This window comes from Westerdykella ornata, assembly GCF_010094085.1.
Source record: "Westerdykella ornata strain CBS 379.55 unplaced genomic scaffold EI97scaffold_3, whole genome shotgun sequence".
NCBI lineage: Eukaryota > Fungi > Ascomycota > Dothideomycetes > Pleosporales > Sporormiaceae > Westerdykella > Westerdykella ornata.
In genome coordinates, this window is record NW_022986853.1 from 1,534,904 (window position 1) to 1,554,008 (window position 19,105).

At 52.9% G+C, this 19,105-nt stretch overlaps 8 protein-coding genes across 8 annotated transcripts; 3 read left to right on the forward strand and 5 right to left on the reverse strand.

The window, feature by feature from the left end:
- Positions 1-10: 10 nt before the first annotated feature.
- On the reverse strand, positions 11-1,944 carry EI97DRAFT_185087 (uncharacterized protein). The gene has a single exon (XM_033793549.1). It carries the CDS (start codon positions 1,459-1,461, stop codon positions 322-324), a length of 1,140 nt encoding a protein of 379 aa, XP_033657267.1. The 5' UTR covers positions 1,462-1,944; the 3' UTR covers positions 11-321.
- Positions 1,945-2,326: 382 nt separating this feature from the next.
- EI97DRAFT_359462 (uncharacterized protein) lies at positions 2,327-2,829 on the reverse strand (the record flags this gene model as incomplete). The annotated part of the gene is made up of 2 exons (XM_033794934.1): positions 2,327-2,568; positions 2,619-2,829. Coding segments are annotated over 2 exons (453 nt in total), but the record flags the coding sequence as incomplete, so codon positions are not given.
- Positions 2,830-4,551: 1,722 nt separating this feature from the next.
- On the forward strand, positions 4,552-6,902 carry EI97DRAFT_185730 (uncharacterized protein). The gene is made up of 2 exons (XM_033793553.1): positions 4,552-6,260; positions 6,308-6,902. Exons 1-2 carry the CDS (start codon positions 4,771-4,773, stop codon positions 6,798-6,800), a joined length of 1,983 nt encoding a protein of 660 aa, XP_033657269.1. The 5' UTR covers positions 4,552-4,770; the 3' UTR covers positions 6,801-6,902.
- Positions 6,903-7,000: 98 nt separating this feature from the next.
- On the forward strand, positions 7,001-9,478 carry EI97DRAFT_430755 (uncharacterized protein). Its single transcript, XM_033797767.1, has 2 exons — positions 7,001-9,018; positions 9,072-9,478. The coding sequence occupies exons 1-2, from the start codon at positions 7,005-7,007 to the stop codon at positions 9,110-9,112; spliced, it is 2,055 nt and encodes a 684-aa protein (XP_033657270.1). The 5' UTR covers positions 7,001-7,004; the 3' UTR covers positions 9,113-9,478.
- A 103-nt stretch (positions 9,479-9,581) lies between these two features.
- Positions 9,582-10,253, reverse strand: EI97DRAFT_440032 (uncharacterized protein; the record flags this gene model as incomplete). The annotated part of the gene is made up of 2 exons (XM_033799597.1): positions 9,582-9,937; positions 10,004-10,253. The coding sequence occupies 2 exons, from the start codon at positions 10,251-10,253 to the stop codon at positions 9,582-9,584; spliced, it is 606 nt and encodes a 201-aa protein (XP_033657271.1).
- EI97DRAFT_185677 (uncharacterized protein) lies at positions 10,122-11,291 on the reverse strand. Its single transcript, XM_033793552.1, has 2 exons — positions 11,283-11,291; positions 10,122-11,225 (listed from the first exon to the last, which is right to left on the reverse strand). The coding sequence occupies exon 2, from the start codon at positions 10,932-10,934 to the stop codon at positions 10,338-10,340; it is 597 nt and encodes a 198-aa protein (XP_033657272.1). The 5' UTR covers positions 10,935-11,225; positions 11,283-11,291; the 3' UTR covers positions 10,122-10,337.
- Positions 11,292-13,327: 2,036 nt separating this feature from the next.
- EI97DRAFT_184995 (uncharacterized protein) lies at positions 13,328-14,001 on the reverse strand. Its single transcript, XM_033793548.1, has 2 exons — positions 13,672-14,001; positions 13,328-13,627 (listed from the first exon to the last, which is right to left on the reverse strand). Exons 1-2 carry the CDS (start codon positions 13,853-13,855, stop codon positions 13,446-13,448), a joined length of 366 nt encoding a protein of 121 aa, XP_033657273.1. The 5' UTR covers positions 13,856-14,001; the 3' UTR covers positions 13,328-13,445.
- On the forward strand, positions 13,830-14,729 carry EI97DRAFT_185542 (uncharacterized protein). Its single transcript, XM_033793551.1, has 4 exons — positions 13,830-13,845; positions 14,007-14,275; positions 14,337-14,464; positions 14,687-14,729. The coding sequence occupies exons 2-3, from the start codon at positions 14,149-14,151 to the stop codon at positions 14,456-14,458; spliced, it is 249 nt and encodes an 82-aa protein (XP_033657274.1). The 5' UTR covers positions 13,830-13,845; positions 14,007-14,148; the 3' UTR covers positions 14,459-14,464; positions 14,687-14,729.
- The last annotated feature ends 4,376 nt before the right edge of the window (positions 14,730-19,105 follow it).

Below are 19,105 nucleotides of genomic sequence, written 5' to 3' on the forward strand. Positions count from 1 at the left end.
TCTTGAAGCGTTTTATTAAGAGATAAATCATTCTATATTTGGTTGAGAACTATAGAAGTCGACTTCAAGTCCTGATATGCATCTTGCGCATCACCAGACGCCAGCCTGGTCAGTGTTGCCCATAGCGCCGGTGTGCTGGAGTTTCAACCTTGTAATATATCGATTCCAAATCCTTTCAGGAATCGAAACAAAGACATAGGCCATCCAGACTCCATTTCCCATATGCCATCCAGCGGATACCATGGCTCACACCCTTACCCAGTATGCGCAACGCCATCCATCCTAAACTCCGAAACCCTGATCAAATCCGAATCAGTCGGCCTATCCCAACCTCCTCCACCCAGTCTCCAAAACCCGTCTCGGCTTCCCTCTGTAATTCCAATCCAACGAACCCATCCCCGGAACCTCGATATCCTCCAATTCAATCTCCAGCTCCGTGACGCTCGTGCCCATCTTCCCGCCCTCTTTCGTGCTCCGTCTCCGATGATGCTTTCTCGCCGGCGATTCACCTCTAGTAACAGAGGAGGCCACATCGCACTGCTGAAATGTCCGAATCTCTCTCTTTAGACCAACACCCTCTCCCTCTCCCACCTGTCCCTCCTCCGTGCTCGCAGCTACGATAGCATTGTGCAAGAAGAAGTCGCCCACTTTCCAGACCCAGCGGCCAACAACGACACTCCAGTGGTAGCGGGGTTGCAGGCTCCGGTGCACGAAGCTCAGGGTACCAAAGATCCATAGAGCGAGGAGGAGCCAGATCCACCAGGGGCTCCAGTGGGCATGCTCGGCAGCGACATCGTCCAAGTAAATAGAAGATTCGGTCATGGTGCCAAGGGTGGCCGCATTTGTGCCTTCTGAGGAGGGAACCAGTGTTACGATGGGGGGTCCAACTATGTGGGATTGCGCCGATGGGAACTTGAAGTGACAGGCGGAGAAACTGGCGTTGCAGTGGCGCGGAGAGATATCTATGGGAGGGCCGGTTCCGCCGGGGTCTGGAGGGCCTTTCACGAGCCAGCGAGAGGAGGCTTTCGAGAGTCCTATCAAAACGCGCACAGACCCGTGATGCCAAGCCAACGACGGCGAGGTGGAGCAGTACGAGTCTATGCGGTATGCAGCTGTTGTAACAGCGAGAGGAAGAAAGTACGAGACGAGCGAGACAAAATGGAAAAGGCATTGAAAAAAGGAAGTGCGGAAAGATTGCATTCGTGACAGAAGCCGGAGACAGGTGGTGGAGCGGTTCCGAAAAACAGAAAGACATGAGAACCCAGGGATAACATGAATGACACAACTAGGAGACCGTAGACGTTGACTTCTCATTTCTGGAACAGGGTTGCATAGCAATGGAAATCCCTGCTTACCATAATACAAAATTGGGTCGCGGGAACTACACACCGTTCCTTTGCGAGATGACTGAAATTGTTGCGTGTGTCCTATAGGTCGGCCAGCATCGAAATGTCCAGTCATGAAGTGCCGTCAGTGCCATCACTAGATGGACACGCTATGTTTGCACTCCCTCTCGTCGAAGAGAGGAAGCGTGTTAATCATATCGTGATGACGAAGGTCGGATCTGCCAAGCGTTCAAGGGAATCCAGAAATTAAGACGACACAATGCTGGAGCAACTGGTTGGAGGTCGAATCAGGGGCACGCGTTGCGACGGCGTGAGACTGGCAGACTGCGTGTTGACAAGGAGTATCCCGTTCGATGCTCGAAAGAGCACTGCCCTTGTCTATTCCCCGCTCTTCATATTACCCCAAGGAATTTCCAAGTGAGCTCGACCCCCAAATCGTATGACAAAAGCGCGATCAGACCGGCGATAACAACTAGTGAGGGACATGTGCGCGAGTGAGATGAGTTGCAAATATAGAATTCATGGCAACGCCATTTGCTGACAATGGCTATCGCGATGTCCCTGCGCCGACCCGAGCATCTTGAAGTCCGCGAGTTGTGCCTCGAAAAGAATAGAAAGATGGGTATACAAAATCAAGCAGAATATCCGAAATAGATACGAAGAAGAAGCAGTATTTCCGCACAATAACTCACCAATCCGAATCCTAGACTGGGCCACAATTCGTCGTCGCGCGATGACCTCCTGTCCAAGCGGCCTACCACGCTGCTATGGCGCATTTGGTAGGCATATCCAGCCGCGATAGCGAAAGTCAGATTTAGGTTTTGGTGACTTTCGTAGGGTACTGGCGGAACCTTCCACCTCGCGGCGGCAGCCAAAAGACATGTGAAGATCTCACAAAACGCGCAAGGTGAGAATGCATTCGACGATTATCTGCGAGCAGCCTTGGCTCCCTTGGTCTCGCTCGTGTCCACATCGAAAGTGCTGGTGATTGTCGTGGTCGTCTTGCCTCGCTGGGATGAGGCCGCCAGCCCCTTTTCCACATCCCTGTTCTGCTTGTTGGTCCTTGGAGGCGGTGGAGAGTCTAGGCGCATGCCAGTCCTGCGATTTTGGCGTTTAGAGGGCTCCGTTGCGCGTCCGGTAAGGCGACGTGAGGCACGACGGATCGATTGTCGGACGTCCCATTGACGCTTCTTCGCGAGCCAGAACAGAGTAGCAGACGCGGCTGGAATGGATCGTTAGCGGCGACCAAGCACGAAAGAGGGATCGGCATACTCCCAGCGACAGCTACGACGACGGCAACGACGATGATGGCAACAAGACCGCCCTTGGACAGTGTAAAAGCGCCTTTGGAAGCTCCGGCTGCACCAGCGTCGGAAGGATCCTGGGGGTTGTCTTCGCCTCCATTGTATCCTGTGTTCGGTTTCTGTGCCTGTGCCAGGGCAACGAGGGCCAGAAGCGTGGTGAAGACGATGGACCTGAACATGATGGTTGTTGCGCTGTACAGGTCCAGATGATAAAGTGCGCCTGGGGAGGTGGTACGAGGATGGCGGCGCAGTGGTGTGGTAGAAGGACTTGCTGTGCCAGACGGCAGCCGGTTGAGCAGCGCAAGCTTACCTCTATATTTGCATCGTCGACGCACCCCGCTATGGGTAGAGTCTGGCGGCTACAGCCAGGAGGGCATGCCTGTGATTGCGGTGCCCAGGGCCGGTGGGTGTGGAGGAGAGGGATGCGACCAGCAGCATGCTTAATTTGGCACAATGGCAGTGGGTGTCAGGGCTGCTTGAGAGAAGGAGCAGTCATCATTGGCATGACCGGGGGAGAGGCGGGCGCTTGTGGTGTTGAGGAGAGTGGTTGAAGGGGAGAAAGCGGTATCACAGTGCATCCGGAAACAGGCTTGTCGTGGCTCTGATTGGACGGCTGAGGTGATCAAGCCATCTGGAGCGCTCCTCCTGTGCCTGCATATCGTGCCACTTTTTGACCTTGAGCGCAAGGGAAGTTTTGGCAACATCAACACGCGCCCGCAGTGTGTGTGGTTGAGACGCTTTCTCTCCTTGACACTTGATGCCCATGGCACATGCATCGCTGGGGTTGCGGGACGACCCTGAGGCGAAGCCCCTGAGAACACGTGCTCCCGCTGCGCATCGGGAAATAGCCCTCGCCGTGATGTTGCAGGCGGAAGAGATCTTTGGTAGCGATGTTGTACAAAGGGACCAAGCAGATGAGGACTGGCTCCCCGACACCCCTCGAGTTCCCGAGCTCCTCCGTGGCTCGTCACGTGACGGGTATCGACTTGGAGGACTGTAGTCCTATTCCTCAGCAGGCAGCCCTTCCCTGTGCCTATATTAGCCCAATGAGCACGCCGGTCATGCTAAGAGAACGCATTCTCTCGGGCTTAGATAGTGTTCTGCTGTCTAACGTGCACTAGGAAGTCCCGTCCCTTAAGCCGTGAACTCGCTCGCCGGCTCCGACCTCTCTCTGCTAAGCAATCAGTACAATTTCCCACTATGCGCTTGTTCGTACTCACAATCTATTTCTTTCTTCCGTCTGATATCTCTCTCACATCGTCTGTTCGCATGTTCAGTTACTTCATGGCGTGGTCAAGAAACTTTGTGGTAAAAGGGATCGGGACCCTGCACCCTCCGCCCTTGCCCTCCAGGAGAGAGGCAGGCACGACGGTACCGTCGAGTCGTCATCCCACAAAATGATTCTTCTCTTTGCAATGTAATCCTACCTCATCTTGCTCCACTCTCTCTCCCCGTCCGCCTCATTTGCTCCCTGGATTCCATTCCCTTGTTTCGTTTCTCTGCTGAAACCAATGTACAAGAAGATATCGGCAGCACAGCTCCCATCCATGACCGGCACCGGAAGAACCACCATGCAGCCTTCGCAGAAGCCGCCTTCGAAGCTGCGAAATGAGGTCCATAACGCCTCCATTGACACTCAACCTTCCGTCGAGCAATGCCTTCTCCAGGCTCCTGATAGCCATGAAACTCAACTGGAAGACGAAGCTCTATTGGAAAGGTGCAGTGCCCACAGAAAAGTCTCACTAAAAGACAATCCGCCTCTACAGGTGAAATTCTTGTCCAAACGCGGCCCGGAGGTTTCATCTGATGCCTCGATGACCACGTTCAGCTTTGCCTTCCCGAAGCATGCAGCTGCCAAAAGTCCGACACACCCTGAAAATGAGTCCCAGTCCGATTCTTCCGTTGTGAAGCATGGAACTTCTAAAGTGCCATCAGAGCTTGGGAAGGAGCCTCCCAATCCTGGTGCTACCGATACCAAGAGGGAAGAGACGAGTGTCGCCACCCATGACATGCTCAGAGGTTGGTCGATCTGGATTCCCATCAGTTGATCTTGCTGACGCTGTCGCGATCCACTACAGCAACTGCGGATTCTCCACTGAACTCCTCTGCAGAGGCCGAAAATGGACCCACGACCGACATTGCCCAACCTTTATTGTCCGTCGTGTAAGAACTCACTGCTTCGTAGGGCGGGCATCACTGACTGCCATGCCAGATCTGGACCTTCAGCCAAGCCACCCGATGACCTCAATGTTCGAGCGGATTACGAACGAAAGGCTCTGAATCTGAAGCAGGCAGTCCCAAAGGCACCCATAAGTGAACGGCGCGAACAGCATGTCGATAGGAGAGGCAAGGAGTCTCGCCGCCGTCACAAGGTTGCTTCAAACATGGCTCCGTGGCCTCCACGCTCCCAAGCATACCAGGACGAGCAACAGAACCCAGACGAAGGACAGGTTGTCACCACCAAAGCCGATGATCAATCATCTGCTGCAACAAGTAGTGAGCATGCCGCATCCGGGAAGGCGGAAGGACCTTCCGATAGTTTCCAAGCATTGCAGGATCGTTGCTCGCCTAGTGAAGCTCCAGGAGAGATGCAGGACAATAAAATGTCGACTGTAGTTGTTGTCGTTGAACCCACAACGGAAGTGGATAGTCCTGAATCGAATGTCCGTCATAACGGCGAAGGAGCGTCCCAGGTTCCATTGACGGTAACTTCACCACGTGTAACCCCTCGCAACGTGGCTCGAACGAACCAGCCAATGCGTGTCAGCAAACCCCAGAAGAGGCGCAATATTCAAAAGCCGATGACCGCCTCATTAACTGCGCTTCCATCGAGCTCCTACGCTCAGGTTTTTGAACAACATATTGACTCCCTTCGGGTGTCTTATTATGCTGAGTCAGTCAGGCTCGAGCATCGCTATGGCGTGGAGGCCAAATTTCGCGAGGAGAAAATCGCCGAATTGCAGGACCGACTGAAGGAATGCCGTAACCGCATCCAGGTACTGGAACAGAATGAGATCGACAGGCGCGTCGTTATCAAGAATGAACAGGAGAAGGTCGTACGCCTGCACAATTATGTGAATGGACTGTTCAGAGACCACACCAAGTTCAAGGAGACAACAAGAGCTCACCAAGAAAATTGGTCAGGCCTCAGGGAGAAGATTGCAGAACTTGAGCAGGAGAAGGTGACATTAGAGCGAGACTTCGGAGATACCATCACAGTTTTGGAGCGTTCCCGCAAAGTCACCAGCCACCTGCTCAACGACGTCTATACGAAGTTGAAGGTCTCGGAAATTGAAAGGATCCGTCTTCTCGACATGCTTAGGGTGCAGAATGCCGTGATGGAGCAGGAAAGAGGAAGATGTGCGGAGCTGGAGCAGCAACTCAAGTCGTTATTTCAGTCGGTCGAAAGCCGCCTTGCGAACGATTACTGCAGTCTATTGGAGAGAGTCGGAAAGATCCAGGATACTTTAGAGGATAGATCTGCAGGCGATGAACGAGCTGTGTACCTGAAGGAGGTTACCGAGTGTTTGCATCAGTTCAAGAATACTCCGCTGCCCTCGAAGTCGGACATGGAAGGAACCGAAAGGATGCTTTCTGCGCTCCGTGAGATGTAAGAAACCCCCCCAGCTCAGTTTTAGTGCCTGACTGACTCCTTAGGGTTGATTCGAAACTCACTGTCTTGTCGCAACTGGTCCACGATACTGGCTGTGCCCGACAAGATACTCAGAACGACCTGCATACTGAAATACGCAGACTCAGAGAGGATATTCTGAAGTTCGAGGAAGTCAATTCTCAGCTGCAAAAGAGTCAGCAGCACAACGAACATTTGCAGCAGCAGATTGCATCCGAAAAAGAGAAGCATGAAAGGCGCATCGAGCGGATCGAAGAACTGAATGCGAATAACCTGACGTTGGAAAAAGCAAATGAACAAATTCGGTCGCAACTGGAAGCCTGGCAAACCGAAGCGGAGGAGAACCGCAAGCTTCCCACACGCGACCAACTTCAGCAACAAAACAACGAACTTCGCCAGCAATGCGAGGATGCGCAGCAGAGAGTGAAATCCGTTGCTCTTGAACTTGAGGAGCAGCAGAGCCTTCGGCAACAACGAGACCAGGAGTTGACGGACTTGAAGGTGGCCATATCTTTCTGATCATGCATTCTCTTCTTGCTGACATGATAGGCATACGTCCAACAACTTAAATCCAACCTTGACGAGTCCGTCGAGACCCATCGAGCTTCGCTGGAGAAGGTAACTATACACCGAATTTAGTGACTACCTGGGCTAATGACGGCGTAGTCGAGGAGAGATTTTCAGGACCAACACAGGGCTCTTGTGAACGAGCATGCAAGAATAATGCAAGAGAGGGAGGCTAAATGGTCCAAGCAATTTACCCGCATTTCCGAAGAGAAAGACGAGAAAGAAAGACAATTGGCCGACATGCGTAGAGAGCTTGAGGTGACGAATGAAACCCAGCTTGCTGCTGAGCGGAAAGCTCAAGAAATGGAGAGCGATCTAATGCAGCTTCGCAGGGAGGTTGCAGACGCCACAACGAAATTGGAGAGCCTCTCAAGTCAAAATACTGCTTTATCGTCTGAGTTGTCGTCCTTAAAGGAGCAACTCGATCAGAAAAAGGGCGAGATTCAGGCTAAAAGTCGTGAGCTTTCCACTCTTCGTGAAGAGCGCCTCGGACTTGAGGAGAGTAATACCCGTCTCATCGCTTCCATTGAGCATTACAAATCTCAATTGGCGAAGGGCGAGTCCATCCTCAGTGAAACCCAGGAAGATTGTAAACAACGCCTCTCAAAGCAGTCCAATGACGCCGCAGCCGCTCTTGAAGACGCCCTGAACAAGCTTGCTACACTCGAGACGGAGAAAGCGTCGTTGGAGAAAGCACAGATTGCTTCTGTTGCCCAGGATAGAGTCCTCCAGAAGCAGGTTGCTGAAGCGGAGAAGGCGAAAGAGCTGATCGAATCTGAGCTGCGTTCTCACAAACAGACGATAGAATTGTTGAACACTCAACATACAGCTGAGCTTGCATCTCTCCAACAGCGGCTGGAGAAGTGCACGCAGGATTTGAAGAAGTCCGACGAAAAGTGCAAGCATATCGAGGACGCGAAAAGACGCGAATTGGAAGCTCACAAGGAGATAACGGCAAAGAAAATGGAGGAGAAGTTCCAAGAGCAGATTTCCGCTATTCGAAGACAGATGCTAGAGCGCAAAGCCGAAGAACTTACCAAGAGGAGACAAGAAACCCTTGAGGAGAATCATCTCACCACGTTTCCACGAGATGATGGTGCCGGCCATGATGGTTCCCTCGATCGGGAGCGCGAGGAGATGCTTCTTTCATCCAATCCCAAGCGGAAAATCGACAGGCGCAATCGCACTGTGACGGCCAACGTGCCTCAAGGTGGCTCACCAGGTCGAATGCATACGCCACTTATGCCGAGGGACCAGGAGCGACACAGTCCTGTATTCCTCTTCAGCCCGCCATGGAACGGAAGCACAGCCGATAACAGCAGAGAAGGGATACAGGGTGAGCCAGGCGCGGCAGCGTTGCCGTGCTTTCAGCCTACCTCCCCCAATCTATTTGACATGGATCACAAGGGACAAAGTGTCTCCATGCTGGTCCCTGCGACCCAGGAGGTTGAGCAGAGAGCCATTTCCATCAGTCCGCAATTTGATCCTGCAGTGGATATTGTCCCTGAGACCCAGCTGTGTGGACAGCATTCTCACATCGTGAACAACATTCGCTTTCCGTGTGCAGGATATAATGAAAGATCGGATGCCCTTGTTGAGATGCCTGCGGATAGGCAGAGGCCATTTACGCCGGAGCAGAGACGAGTCGCGGAGCATAGCCGAGTGAAGGAGTCGCGCCAAGGTTTCCAAAAGGAGAGGGATGGCAAACCACTTGTCCGCGATTCTGACGTCGAGTCTCCAAGTCGACCCAAATCCCAGGCAAATATGGCTTCCCGTATGGTGCCGCTCCTTTCGTCTGAAAGTGGTGATAGCCGCTCGCCGGTATCCAATTCGGCTGGTAGAACACCTGGTAATCATTCAAAAAGGGCGACTTACCTGGTCAAGCTCCCGTATCCTCCAGAAAAAGGACGTGCCCTACTTCAGGATTCTGGAGGTTTGCCAACTCCTTCTGATTCTTCCGGCCAGAAGCGTAAGATCCACGAACGCAGTGTAGATGCAGGTAATGGGGGCAATAAACGTCCGAAGGTTTCGACTAAGCCGCCGGTGTCTTATACCGCCTCCAGGCAATCTTTAGGCACCGCACAGTTGCCTTCCAACCGAAGCAGCGCCGTTTCTAGGTCTCCCGCCCATCCATCCAATGTTCAGAACGGTGGCTCCCGCCGGACCAAGAGTAAGCCAGCATTGCCGTGCTTCCCGTCTTCAAGCCACTGACAATTCGGACAGGCTCTCGTTATCATCTGCGCTTTAGCCAAGAGCTCGAGTAGCTTGGACAGCTCGAGTTATACCCCATTTCAGGGTTTCAAGAACACCTGTCTGACTAACAGCGTTGGCGTCGTGTCGTCTCGAATTCAGTTTGCCGTTGTAGTGGTTTACGCTGTATAGTTCGTCGATAAACTTCAGATCCCGATCTTTGAGGCCGTCTTCAATGTTCGATTATTGCGGCCGAAGATCGTTTCGAGGATGCTGGTATTGCCTAGGTGCATCCATACATTCGCTACTGATCGTATGCTCTGCAAGCTCCAATCCTAACGCTTGGGAAATGTCGATGGTACCTCCGGATTCGGGCCTCTTGTTCTTTTTCAGTCCCTGAATGCTAACGTCGAGGGAGAGAGGGTAGGGTGGCGGGATAAGATGTGGAGAACGGGGAGCTCGAGGTAGTCGGAGCCTGATATGCTGCCAAAACGTGAAGGGTCAGCTTGTTTCAATTAGGCCCGGAGATGGATATAGCATACATTACGGTAGACGATGAAGGACACAGTGCATCCATACAGCCTCTTGAGAATGGATTGCGTTACTCACTACCTCTTGTTGGCCCCGTCCTTGATAGCGAGGGGAGCATTGCTCTCGCGGCCCTGTGTACAGCGGTCTCCTGCCTCTCGTGAGGGCGCTGGTTACTGTTGGCCTCGCCGCTCCCCCAGCCCGCACGGTCCACCAGGGACGAGCAAAATACTTAAGTCCCACAGCGCTGCCTTCCCTCTCCACCTTCCCCTCAACAACGCACCCACAACATAACTTTCTATCCCCATCTTTGGCGCCTTTCGTACTTCGTCTTTGCATCTCAGAGAGTCTTCTCCTCGCTCCCTTCTGTCCTGCAGGTCATCGCCGAGCGCATTGATAGCGCCGCTGCGCCGGGTGAAGGCCTTGTTTGGCCTCACGAGCGGCTCCACCTGCAACACCTCTTCCACTGGCTTCGCTTGACAGAGGGTTGAGGACGCTGCTTCCAGCCCCGAGTAGCTCATGTCGCCTTTGGAGAGCGTCTGCAGCTCGTGCGTTGCCGGGTGAGCTCACGTCCCTTCGCGTCACCAAACCAGTGGAAGCGGCACATCCCAACACTCTTGGTGACGGGGTGTTGCTTTCAAGGACTTGACAGCGCAGGACGTCCTCGAACACGCGGCGATCGTCCATCGCATTGTGTCTTCGAGCTCTGGTAAGTTTTGCCTCCCTCTCCGCTCGCGTCCTCCATGAGGAATCCCTCCACCTCCGGCTTCACTAACACCAGCCCCGGAGCTGAGCAGAGCTAGAGGAGAGGCAGCTCACATTGCATAACGTCCTCAAGCGAGCGCTGGTCATATGCCCCCGGCATGGTCCCGTTTCGTGTCGAGATTCGGTAAGTGCTCCCTCGCTCTCGCAGGCCCCTTGCCACCGATGATGGCGGTAGATGCTCCAGCATCCCCAAAGCCCGTGCCGACCGGCGATTATCGACGGGGAAGGGAGGTTGACGTTCTGCAGATATTCTCGAATGATCCGCGCCCCATTGCGTCCTTTCAGAACAGCTGCTCGGCGGCGAGTCTCCTTCGCAATCTCTGAAAAATCGGAGGAGCAACGTTCAAACAAGAGCTTCAAGAGCATCTGTGAGTAAGTCATCGCCGCTCTCTTTCTTATTGCTGCTTGTACGCTGTGGTGGGGGGCCTGCGCGAAATCCTGTTTTGAAGGGGCGCGCACTTCGAGTTCCCCCCCTTCGCCACAACAACACAACCGCCTCCGCGCCAACAACCGAACAACAACAGCATCGCGGAGTGCCACGGAAGAAGACTTTCTTTCAAACATCAGGCTGACCCCGAGGCAGATGGTTCGGATCGAGCTCATCGTAGATGCAGTGCTGCTCTTCGTTGAGCGCCTGGCTTCCTACCGGGGATGCAGCAAGAGCGACGCCCAAAGTCATGGCAGCCAGCGTGGTAACCACAGCCCCTGCAGTACTGCTCCCTCTCAGCAGTGCTTCAGTCATCTCCGAAGCTTCGACTTCTTAACCGCAATCGTGGTCGGGTGAGCTGATGTCTTTGTACTGAAGGGGGCGCCGCCAAGACTTGATCCGAAAAGGAAATTTTCTCCTGTTGTAAGTGAACAATGTCGCCCTGGTTGAAGACAAAGCTTCCCAACCTCTTCCCTGCTTCCAGTTAGTACAATGCGCTAACAAACAATCCTGTAGGTGGGTACCTCCCGTTTCCACCATACCGCTCGCCGCTCAGGAACCGATCCGCGAACCTTGCTCCCTAAGGCAACTGCCGACCTCGCTTCGAGCCGAACAGTGGATACAGTCGCGATTAATATTGAGGTATCTTAATTCGTCGTTTGGGTTGACGATCGGACGGGACATATACAACTGGTACGTCCATCTCTTTCCTCTCATTTGCCCGTTATGATGATAAACTGCCCCCTGATCCGAGCCGGGACCACTTGACGTGGCCGAGAAGAGTGTCCCGTTAAGCCCTCTTTAGGGCAGAACAAATGATGTGCTCGGGGGGCCATGCGTTCTTCTCTGTATTGTTGTCTGAATCTTCAGATCCAATTCCCTTGTTGCTGCACAGATGGATGGAATACCTGCTAACACGATGAGTAAGGTTACCAAGAGAGTGTCGACTGCTTCCTAACAGGTACGTGTGAAACACTTTCTCCTTCCTTTCTATATCTTATGATGACAATCTCCATCCTGATCCGAGCCGGGACCAGTGTGCACATGCAGAGAAGAGTGTCCCGTTAAGCCCTATTTAGGGCGGTCAATGCTGCATGATGTGCTCGGTGGTCATCAATACGTTCCTGTTTCGTTGTCTGAGTTTTCAGATCCCTTCTCCTGTGCTGCGCAGTTAGATGGAATACCTGCTAACACGATGAATAAGGTTGCCAGAGAGAGTGTCGACTGCTTCCTAATAGGTACGTATACTTACTTTCTCTTTCCGTTCTATATCTTTATGATGACAAGCTCCCTCCTGATCCGAGCCGGGACCAATTGACATGCCCGAGAAGAGTGTCCCGTTAAGCCCTATCTAGGGCACTGGTCAAAGATGCATGATGTGCTCGAGTGTCATCCTTTTCTTCTCTGTATTGTTGTCTGAGGTTGCAGATCCAATTCTCTTACGCTGCGCTGGTGGATAGGACCCCTGTTAACACTTTGAGTGCTAGAATCTCCTGAAGGCAACCAAGAGAGTGTCGACTTTCCTCTGCGTACGTGTGCTTACTTTCTCTTTCTTTCTATCTCTTATGATGACAAACTCCCTCCTGATCCGAGCCGGGACCAATTGGTGGCCGAGAAGAGAGTCCCGTTAAAGGCCTATTTAGGGCATTGCACTAAGGATGCATGATGTGCTCGAGGGTCATACATTTCGTCTGTTTCGTTGTCTGAATGCAATGCTCAGACTGTCTCTCTCATGCTGCGCTGATGGATGGGATACGTGCTGACAATATGAGCCCTAGGTTCTCCTGGATGTCATCAGGACAGTGTCGACTGCTCCCCCAAAGGTACGTACCATACTTTCTGTTTCCTTTCCACCTGTTATGATGATACATCTGCCCTCTGTTACGAGCCGGGACCAGTTGTGGAAGATTTGACACGGCCCACTCACTGGTCTCGTTATGCACTAAGGGATGATGTGCTCGGGGCGCCTTGTCTTCCTCTTCTGGATTTTTGAACGTCTGACTATTGTCCATTCCTTCCGTGGTTCGCGCTCATTGATGGGCTCTTGATAGCTGATGAATTTTCAGGTTCTTCCATGCGCGACACTATCGCCTGCCACATAACGGTATGCACTTTCTTCTTCTTTCGCTTCATAACTTATGGCATGATGAAACTGGGGTCTCTGATTCCGAGCAAGGAGCCTAGCGGTTTCTGCCGGTTTCCGCTGCTGGCTCCTCATGATGTGCTCGTGAGACTTTGCCTTTTACCGCAGCCTCACATTTGTCGTCTGAACGCCAAAGCCATTCTTTGCCAAACGCGCTCAGTTCTGGTGATTTATCCGCTAATATCAGCATCAGTGGTACGGTATTTCAGGACAATCAATTTACTCACAGGTACGTGCGTTCTCTATTACTTTCCCACCTCGTACATGATGATGCACGCGCTCTGAGCCGAGCATTAAAGAGTCGTTGAAAACTGCCAGATACACCCCGGGTGCACGCTCGGCAATGCAGAAAGTCGCTCCTCATATCGTTTCATCTGATCAGTACATCCTTTCGACTTGGATCATTCCTGTGTTCCATACCATTGCTGACCGGTCAACAGAAGATTGCGAGACTTCTTGGGCATGGACAATAGCAGCAGTGTTGTAAGTCAGCCTGATCTTCTTGTCCTTTCGCTCAATGATGTATCCAGATTTGATTGTCATCCTAACTGTTCGTTTCTGGTTGAGCAAACCAGTCCAGGCATCTCGGTGTATGGCACGTTGTATGCTGTCGGAGATGCAATGGCCTGATGAAGCCTCTCGGTTTTTTCGCGTTTTCTTTCGGAGAGCTTTCGCTGATATCCTCCTCGACAAGATTGTTTAATATGCGACAAGCATACTGAAAACCTACAGTAAGTCAGCAAAAGCTATTCGCAAATGTGGACACTAACCAAGCATAGCAATGGCTCGGTGGCCACCCATCTGCCAAGCCACGCGGTAGTTCTCGGACAAACTAACTGGGCAGGCCATTACTATGAATACTACTACGAGCGGCGACCTCACCCCTACGCTATGCCGCCAATACAACGGTAATCCCGGTTCTCGGAGTCGGTAAGTGCCGCGCGGTACGTGCATATCTTCCGCTTAATATGATGACTCCGATCTCAACCCGATCCTAAACTGTTCAATTCCATTGAGGAAAAGTTATCTGGCCTGAATGACACTCTCATACGCACCTTGAAGAGGCTACCGCAACGGTGCGACGGGCATCGCTAACTGAAAACAGGCTTTCACCCTTTGATTGATAGGGTCCGCGAGAAGTTAAGTGCTCGCTCTCAACTTTTCTCCTTACGAAGACAGCCAGCTGGCTGCCCTTATGATGACTGTCAACTGTCAGCATTGTAGCCGAGACGCCCCCGGCGGTTTCGATGAGCACTTGTTCGTTTCTGAAGGCGATCGCTCAAGTGATCCTACTTTCGTTGTCTATGTTAGACAGTGCTAGCAACAGAGCAGTTCAGCACGGGACCACATGCGATTTCGCTCGCGCTCTCGAAGGTATGTGTATTTCGCATGGTCGGTTCTTCGTCGTCATGATCCATGCTGATGGTGGTCATAGAGAGCATCGGCCCCGCCACCGAGGCGTATAACGGATTCGTTAGAATCGCAATCGTTTCGTATTGCAGGACAAGTGAGCTCATCGATGATCATTTGTTCACGCCACCCACACTGGCAACCTGAAGGAAAGTAAGCCATCGCTGATCGCTAATCATTTTCTTCCCAATTTTGTCATGATGAACATTACCCCTGCCGAACAGGAACAAGTGTTGGAATGAGGGGTTGCCCTTTCAATATTAGTGTATGGGGTTGGCGATCACGTTTGTGACACATCGCCCATCTGAGAGACACCGGTTCCCATTTGTCATTTTCGCTTGATCTTCGAATTGGAGCTGACCAGCACGACCTTAGGTTCAATTGACGCATTGTCCGGCGACTCGATACCTGTCTGATGTAAGTCCGCTTTTTCATTGGTTATCAGTACTTTGGTTCCATGATGAACATTACCCTCCGGAACAATCACAAACGTCGAGAGCGAGGGTTGCCCCTGTTGGTGTATCTGTTATATTCGCGTTTAAATCGTAGTTTGGGGCTGGTGATTGGATGCCTGAAGGCTCCGCACCCATCTGAGATCTACGTCTTTTCTTGTCGGGTTTTCCATGATTGTCTTTTTGGATTGGCGCTGACAGTAGAGATTTATTCGAGCAATACCGAGTGGGTTTCATAGATCGACAATGTGTGCGGCGGTTGTGCCGCGGTATCGGGAGTATGCCAGTGAGTATCCCTGTCCTAGAACTCCATATAGCGAAGCGTTTGTTATACTTTGGTACGTTGCAGGGCTAACAAGTGTCATACGTAGGATTGGCCGACACAGCAACAAGTGGAGGCTCGAGTCGTGTCGCCGGAGGGAAGTATCGCTAGGAATTTTCGTTCAGAGTATGAGGCGGGATGCCGGCGACGCATCAGGTAATCGACAATCCAACGTGTTCTGTTCGGCTGAAGGTTCATAGAGACGACACTTAGTCCCTGGCGCAATTCAGCGCTCGAAAGCTGTATATAGGTCAATCAATGATCGTTATTCCGTAGGGGCGGCTTACATTCAAATGCCTCCCCACCGTCCAATGCAAAGACTCGTAAATATGCGCTCCGGCAGATGGTTCGAGAACGCCCATATGATTACCATACTCGCCTTGGCGGTGACATGTCCTCTGAGCCTCCGAGAACATGCACCGCAGTCAGATGTGGAAGCCCGTCTCTTCGCACAATTGCCCGAGCCTCTCGCAAAGAGATGCGAATAGCACAGCTGTGCTGCTCATTAGTTCGGCGCCAGCCCCTTTTCCATCAGCATCGACCGTGTGCCAGCATGCCAGCTTCATCATCTGCAGGCGCCCAATGCCTCAACGGCAGCGTGCGATGAGACAAGAGCCAGCAGACGGGCGTGCACGCAGTCAAGAGCGACGAGTAAAGATGGGCTTCCGAGAAGGAAAGATGCAAGAACCGCCAAAAGAGTCCATGCATCATCTCCATCTCCAAGCCGCACCTTCAGCGAAGGCCGTTCCATCGCGAGACCTCTTATGAAGAGCACGTCCACTCTATGTGCTTGACGGCAAGCCAGACGTTCACATAAAGCTCCACGGAGGTCTGATTTAAGTTGTGTGTTCGGCGCAGCCAAGCGGCGCCGGCGTTCCTGCCAGTGCGGGGGTTTGCGCTTTTCGGGTGAAGCGTGACAGGGTTTAGCACGCTTCAGCGCACGGCTGGGAATGTGCCACGAAGGGTTTTGCTTACGTGGTGCCCCTGAGTGAGGGAATGAGTTGTGTGGATTTAGGATGCGAAATAGTGGAAGAGATAGATGAGGATGCGGAGGGTAAGAATATTTGGTTTTGGGCTACCAAGATGATGTGTGCGTGTGTGAGGGCGGCGGAAAAGGACGAGGAGGACGGCTTGCGGCGATGCGAGGAAGGAGAGGGCGAAAGAGATATTTTTGGTGTATTATTGGGTTCAAGAGATATGTTTCGGTCGGAGGTGTGCGGATGGTTAATTGGGATGGGGGTACTGGTGTTTGGTATCAGCGTGTTTGCTTTGCCGCCGCGCTGGCACATGGGGCTGCAGACGACTTACCTGGATTGTTTTTCGGATTCCATTCCGGATCTTTACCTTCGGTTTATCTGGAGATTGATTGGCTTCTTGGAGTCCTGAGTCCGGATAGTGCGTCTCGGATCTCCCTTGAGAGGAGCATTGCCGGAACCCGTCCATGGATTGAATTGTGAGGCACGATGGAATTAGTTCCCTGGACGATGGGCCCATGGGGCAAACTTGCTGAGTTACCTGGGGCCCCGCAGATCTGCGCCGCCGTTCAACGCGCTCGCTTTGAGATGTCATAACCCCAAAGGAGTGTGGCCTCCCCAGTCTCAGGGAACCAGGATCGAGCAAAGCAACAGGAAGCTTCCTGTCCACCGCAGCCTTGAGAACATGCTCCCGTATTGTTCTAAATTGTCCCAGATGGATCTGTGGCTCTGTTAGCCCAAAGGATTGCCCATCCTCCTCTCCAGCGAAGCGAAGAAGGCAGAACTGTTTGCTGTACCCACGCGTTTCTGGGACTTGGAAATGCGATACGCAACTCTGCGGTCGTTTCCCTCCTTTGCTATCTCCCGTCAAACTCTCCGCTGTCTCAAGCTAGTTTGGGTGTGTTGTGTCGCCTTCAAAGCGTGGTTCGCACGGTGCATCTCCGACCTTGCGCGCCAAGGAAGGGGAGGATGATGAGGAAGTGGAAGGGAAGAAGCATCAGACGCCCTTGCGCAACTCAATATTTGCAGCGGAAGGGATGTTAGTATTCTCAGAGAGCGATCCCCGTATGAATTTGGTGTGCTTGCTGTTGTTGCTGCGCCAGGGGGTGCTTCAGAAGGAGTCCGCTCGGGAGGGCTCGACGAGGGGATAGGCGGCGAAACCTGTTTTCAGCACCTCTACTCAGCTGTTCCTCAGTTCTATGAGATGCCTAATTGTCTCTCGCGTGAGGAGAATATCTGTCGGCTTCAGCATCTGGAGGCCGAGTTGGTGGCTGCCCTCCGCGTCCGGGGGTTTCGAAGCAAACATCCTGCACGCCCTCCTTGCGCTGTCAGCAGTTCCTGGAAAAGTTAGAAATCCTGATCTTACCTCATGCCCTATGCCCTGTAATCGGCGGAGAGGATTTGGGAGCATTCCGAAAATGGTTGTTGTTGGTGTTGGTGGGAAGAGTCAGGCCGCCGCGACGAGAATGATATGGATGCCCCGCCAGGACGAAGTCAAACTGAAGCCCGCCGTTGAGGAGCAGCAAAACCAAAAGCGCCGCCACGGCCGTGTTTGTGAGCTCTTCTCATTGTCCCATCAGTGCTGTGTTTGTGGAGGAGTCATGCCTTATGCCCGCCTACAGTGCGAAGGGAGATGGGAAAGCCACCCTGGACTTCCGCACCATCGAAGCGGGTATTGCTACCGGCCCTTCGCGCTCTGCTGAGTTTGTGCCATTCTTGGAAGAGCGCTCCCGCAATCTATGATTCCCATCCGCTTGTGTCCAGCCTGGCCGTTATTCGTATGGAGATGTCGTAACCCGTGAACGCGTGCCGTGAGGGAAGAGAGTCGAAGCTGGAGAAACCGGATGCTCGTCCATTCCGGCGTTTCCTCCTAATCGGTTGCCGTGATATCGACGTTACTGGCTCAGTGCACCACCTTACCTCAGGGTCTGCTGGAAGACCATGCAACGGTTGTGGGCTCGGTGTTTCGTATTCGTCGAGATCATGTGGGCGGAGTTTGTTAGAGTTTTCACGCGCGGCCGTTTTCGAAGTGGGAAGATAGCGGCCGGCACAGCTCTCAGCGTTAAGGCGCTACGGTTCTGAGGACAACGAGTGTCGCCATATGGAAGGACTGCTCTGGCCTGGCGTTCCGCTGGTCGGAGAGGGGTTCTTCCGTCATCGTCGAAGATGGTGTGCCCGCACGCCCGCCTGTGACACTGAGTTTAGGACGGTCAAGATCACTACGTAGTGCCTCCGCTTTCCCGTTCCCAAAGCTTATTGAAGCAATCAGTCTCTCAAGGAGCATCCGGATAACGAGCCGGCGGTAACACTGAGCAAGATGAAGGCCTGTGGCATTGGTTTTTGCCACGCCTTGATGTTCCTCGCCATCGCGGCGTCCACCATGGAAATGAAGCTGCCATACTGCAGCAGTAGAGCAGGCTATGGTGACGCTGCGGGAGGAGTTTCTTCTTCTCATCTACATCTACTGTATCTCATTCAGTTCTGCTCGAGCTGCTGAGGCACCTCGTCCCAGCCTTGCCTTGCTGGTCCCCCATCTCCTCCGCTCGCCCTCCCACCGTCCCCCGCCCTCCTGCTACCATACCCATCCCCCACGGGCACCCTACCCCCCTGTCAGGCCACTCTACAGCCAATCGCAGTCCGCAGAGGCACCATCACGTAAGGTGTGATTCAGCGGCTGCCCGTACGCCCTGCTTGGAGTATAAAAATCTTGCTCCCCTCTCTGCTCTCCCTTTCCTCTTCAACATCCCTAGTGCCGGGACTCTCGGCCATTGTGCGCTGGCGGCAGCTTTTCTTCACTGCAGCCAGCATCTTCTTGGCTCCCAGATCAGACGCAGTACTTCAAGCAACTGCAACACTTGTGGGGACACGGGGGTACCGAGCAGAAGTTGCAGACTTTCTATTCTCTTCTTCACTCTTTGCTTTCGCCCGTGGTTTTTGAGCCTTTAGGCTCACGTCGCGCCACACATTTGGGCACTCAGTGACTTGCGGTGAAGAGTATTCTGAGCTATACACTGAGAGATGGAGGGCCTCCTTCCTGGATAACTAC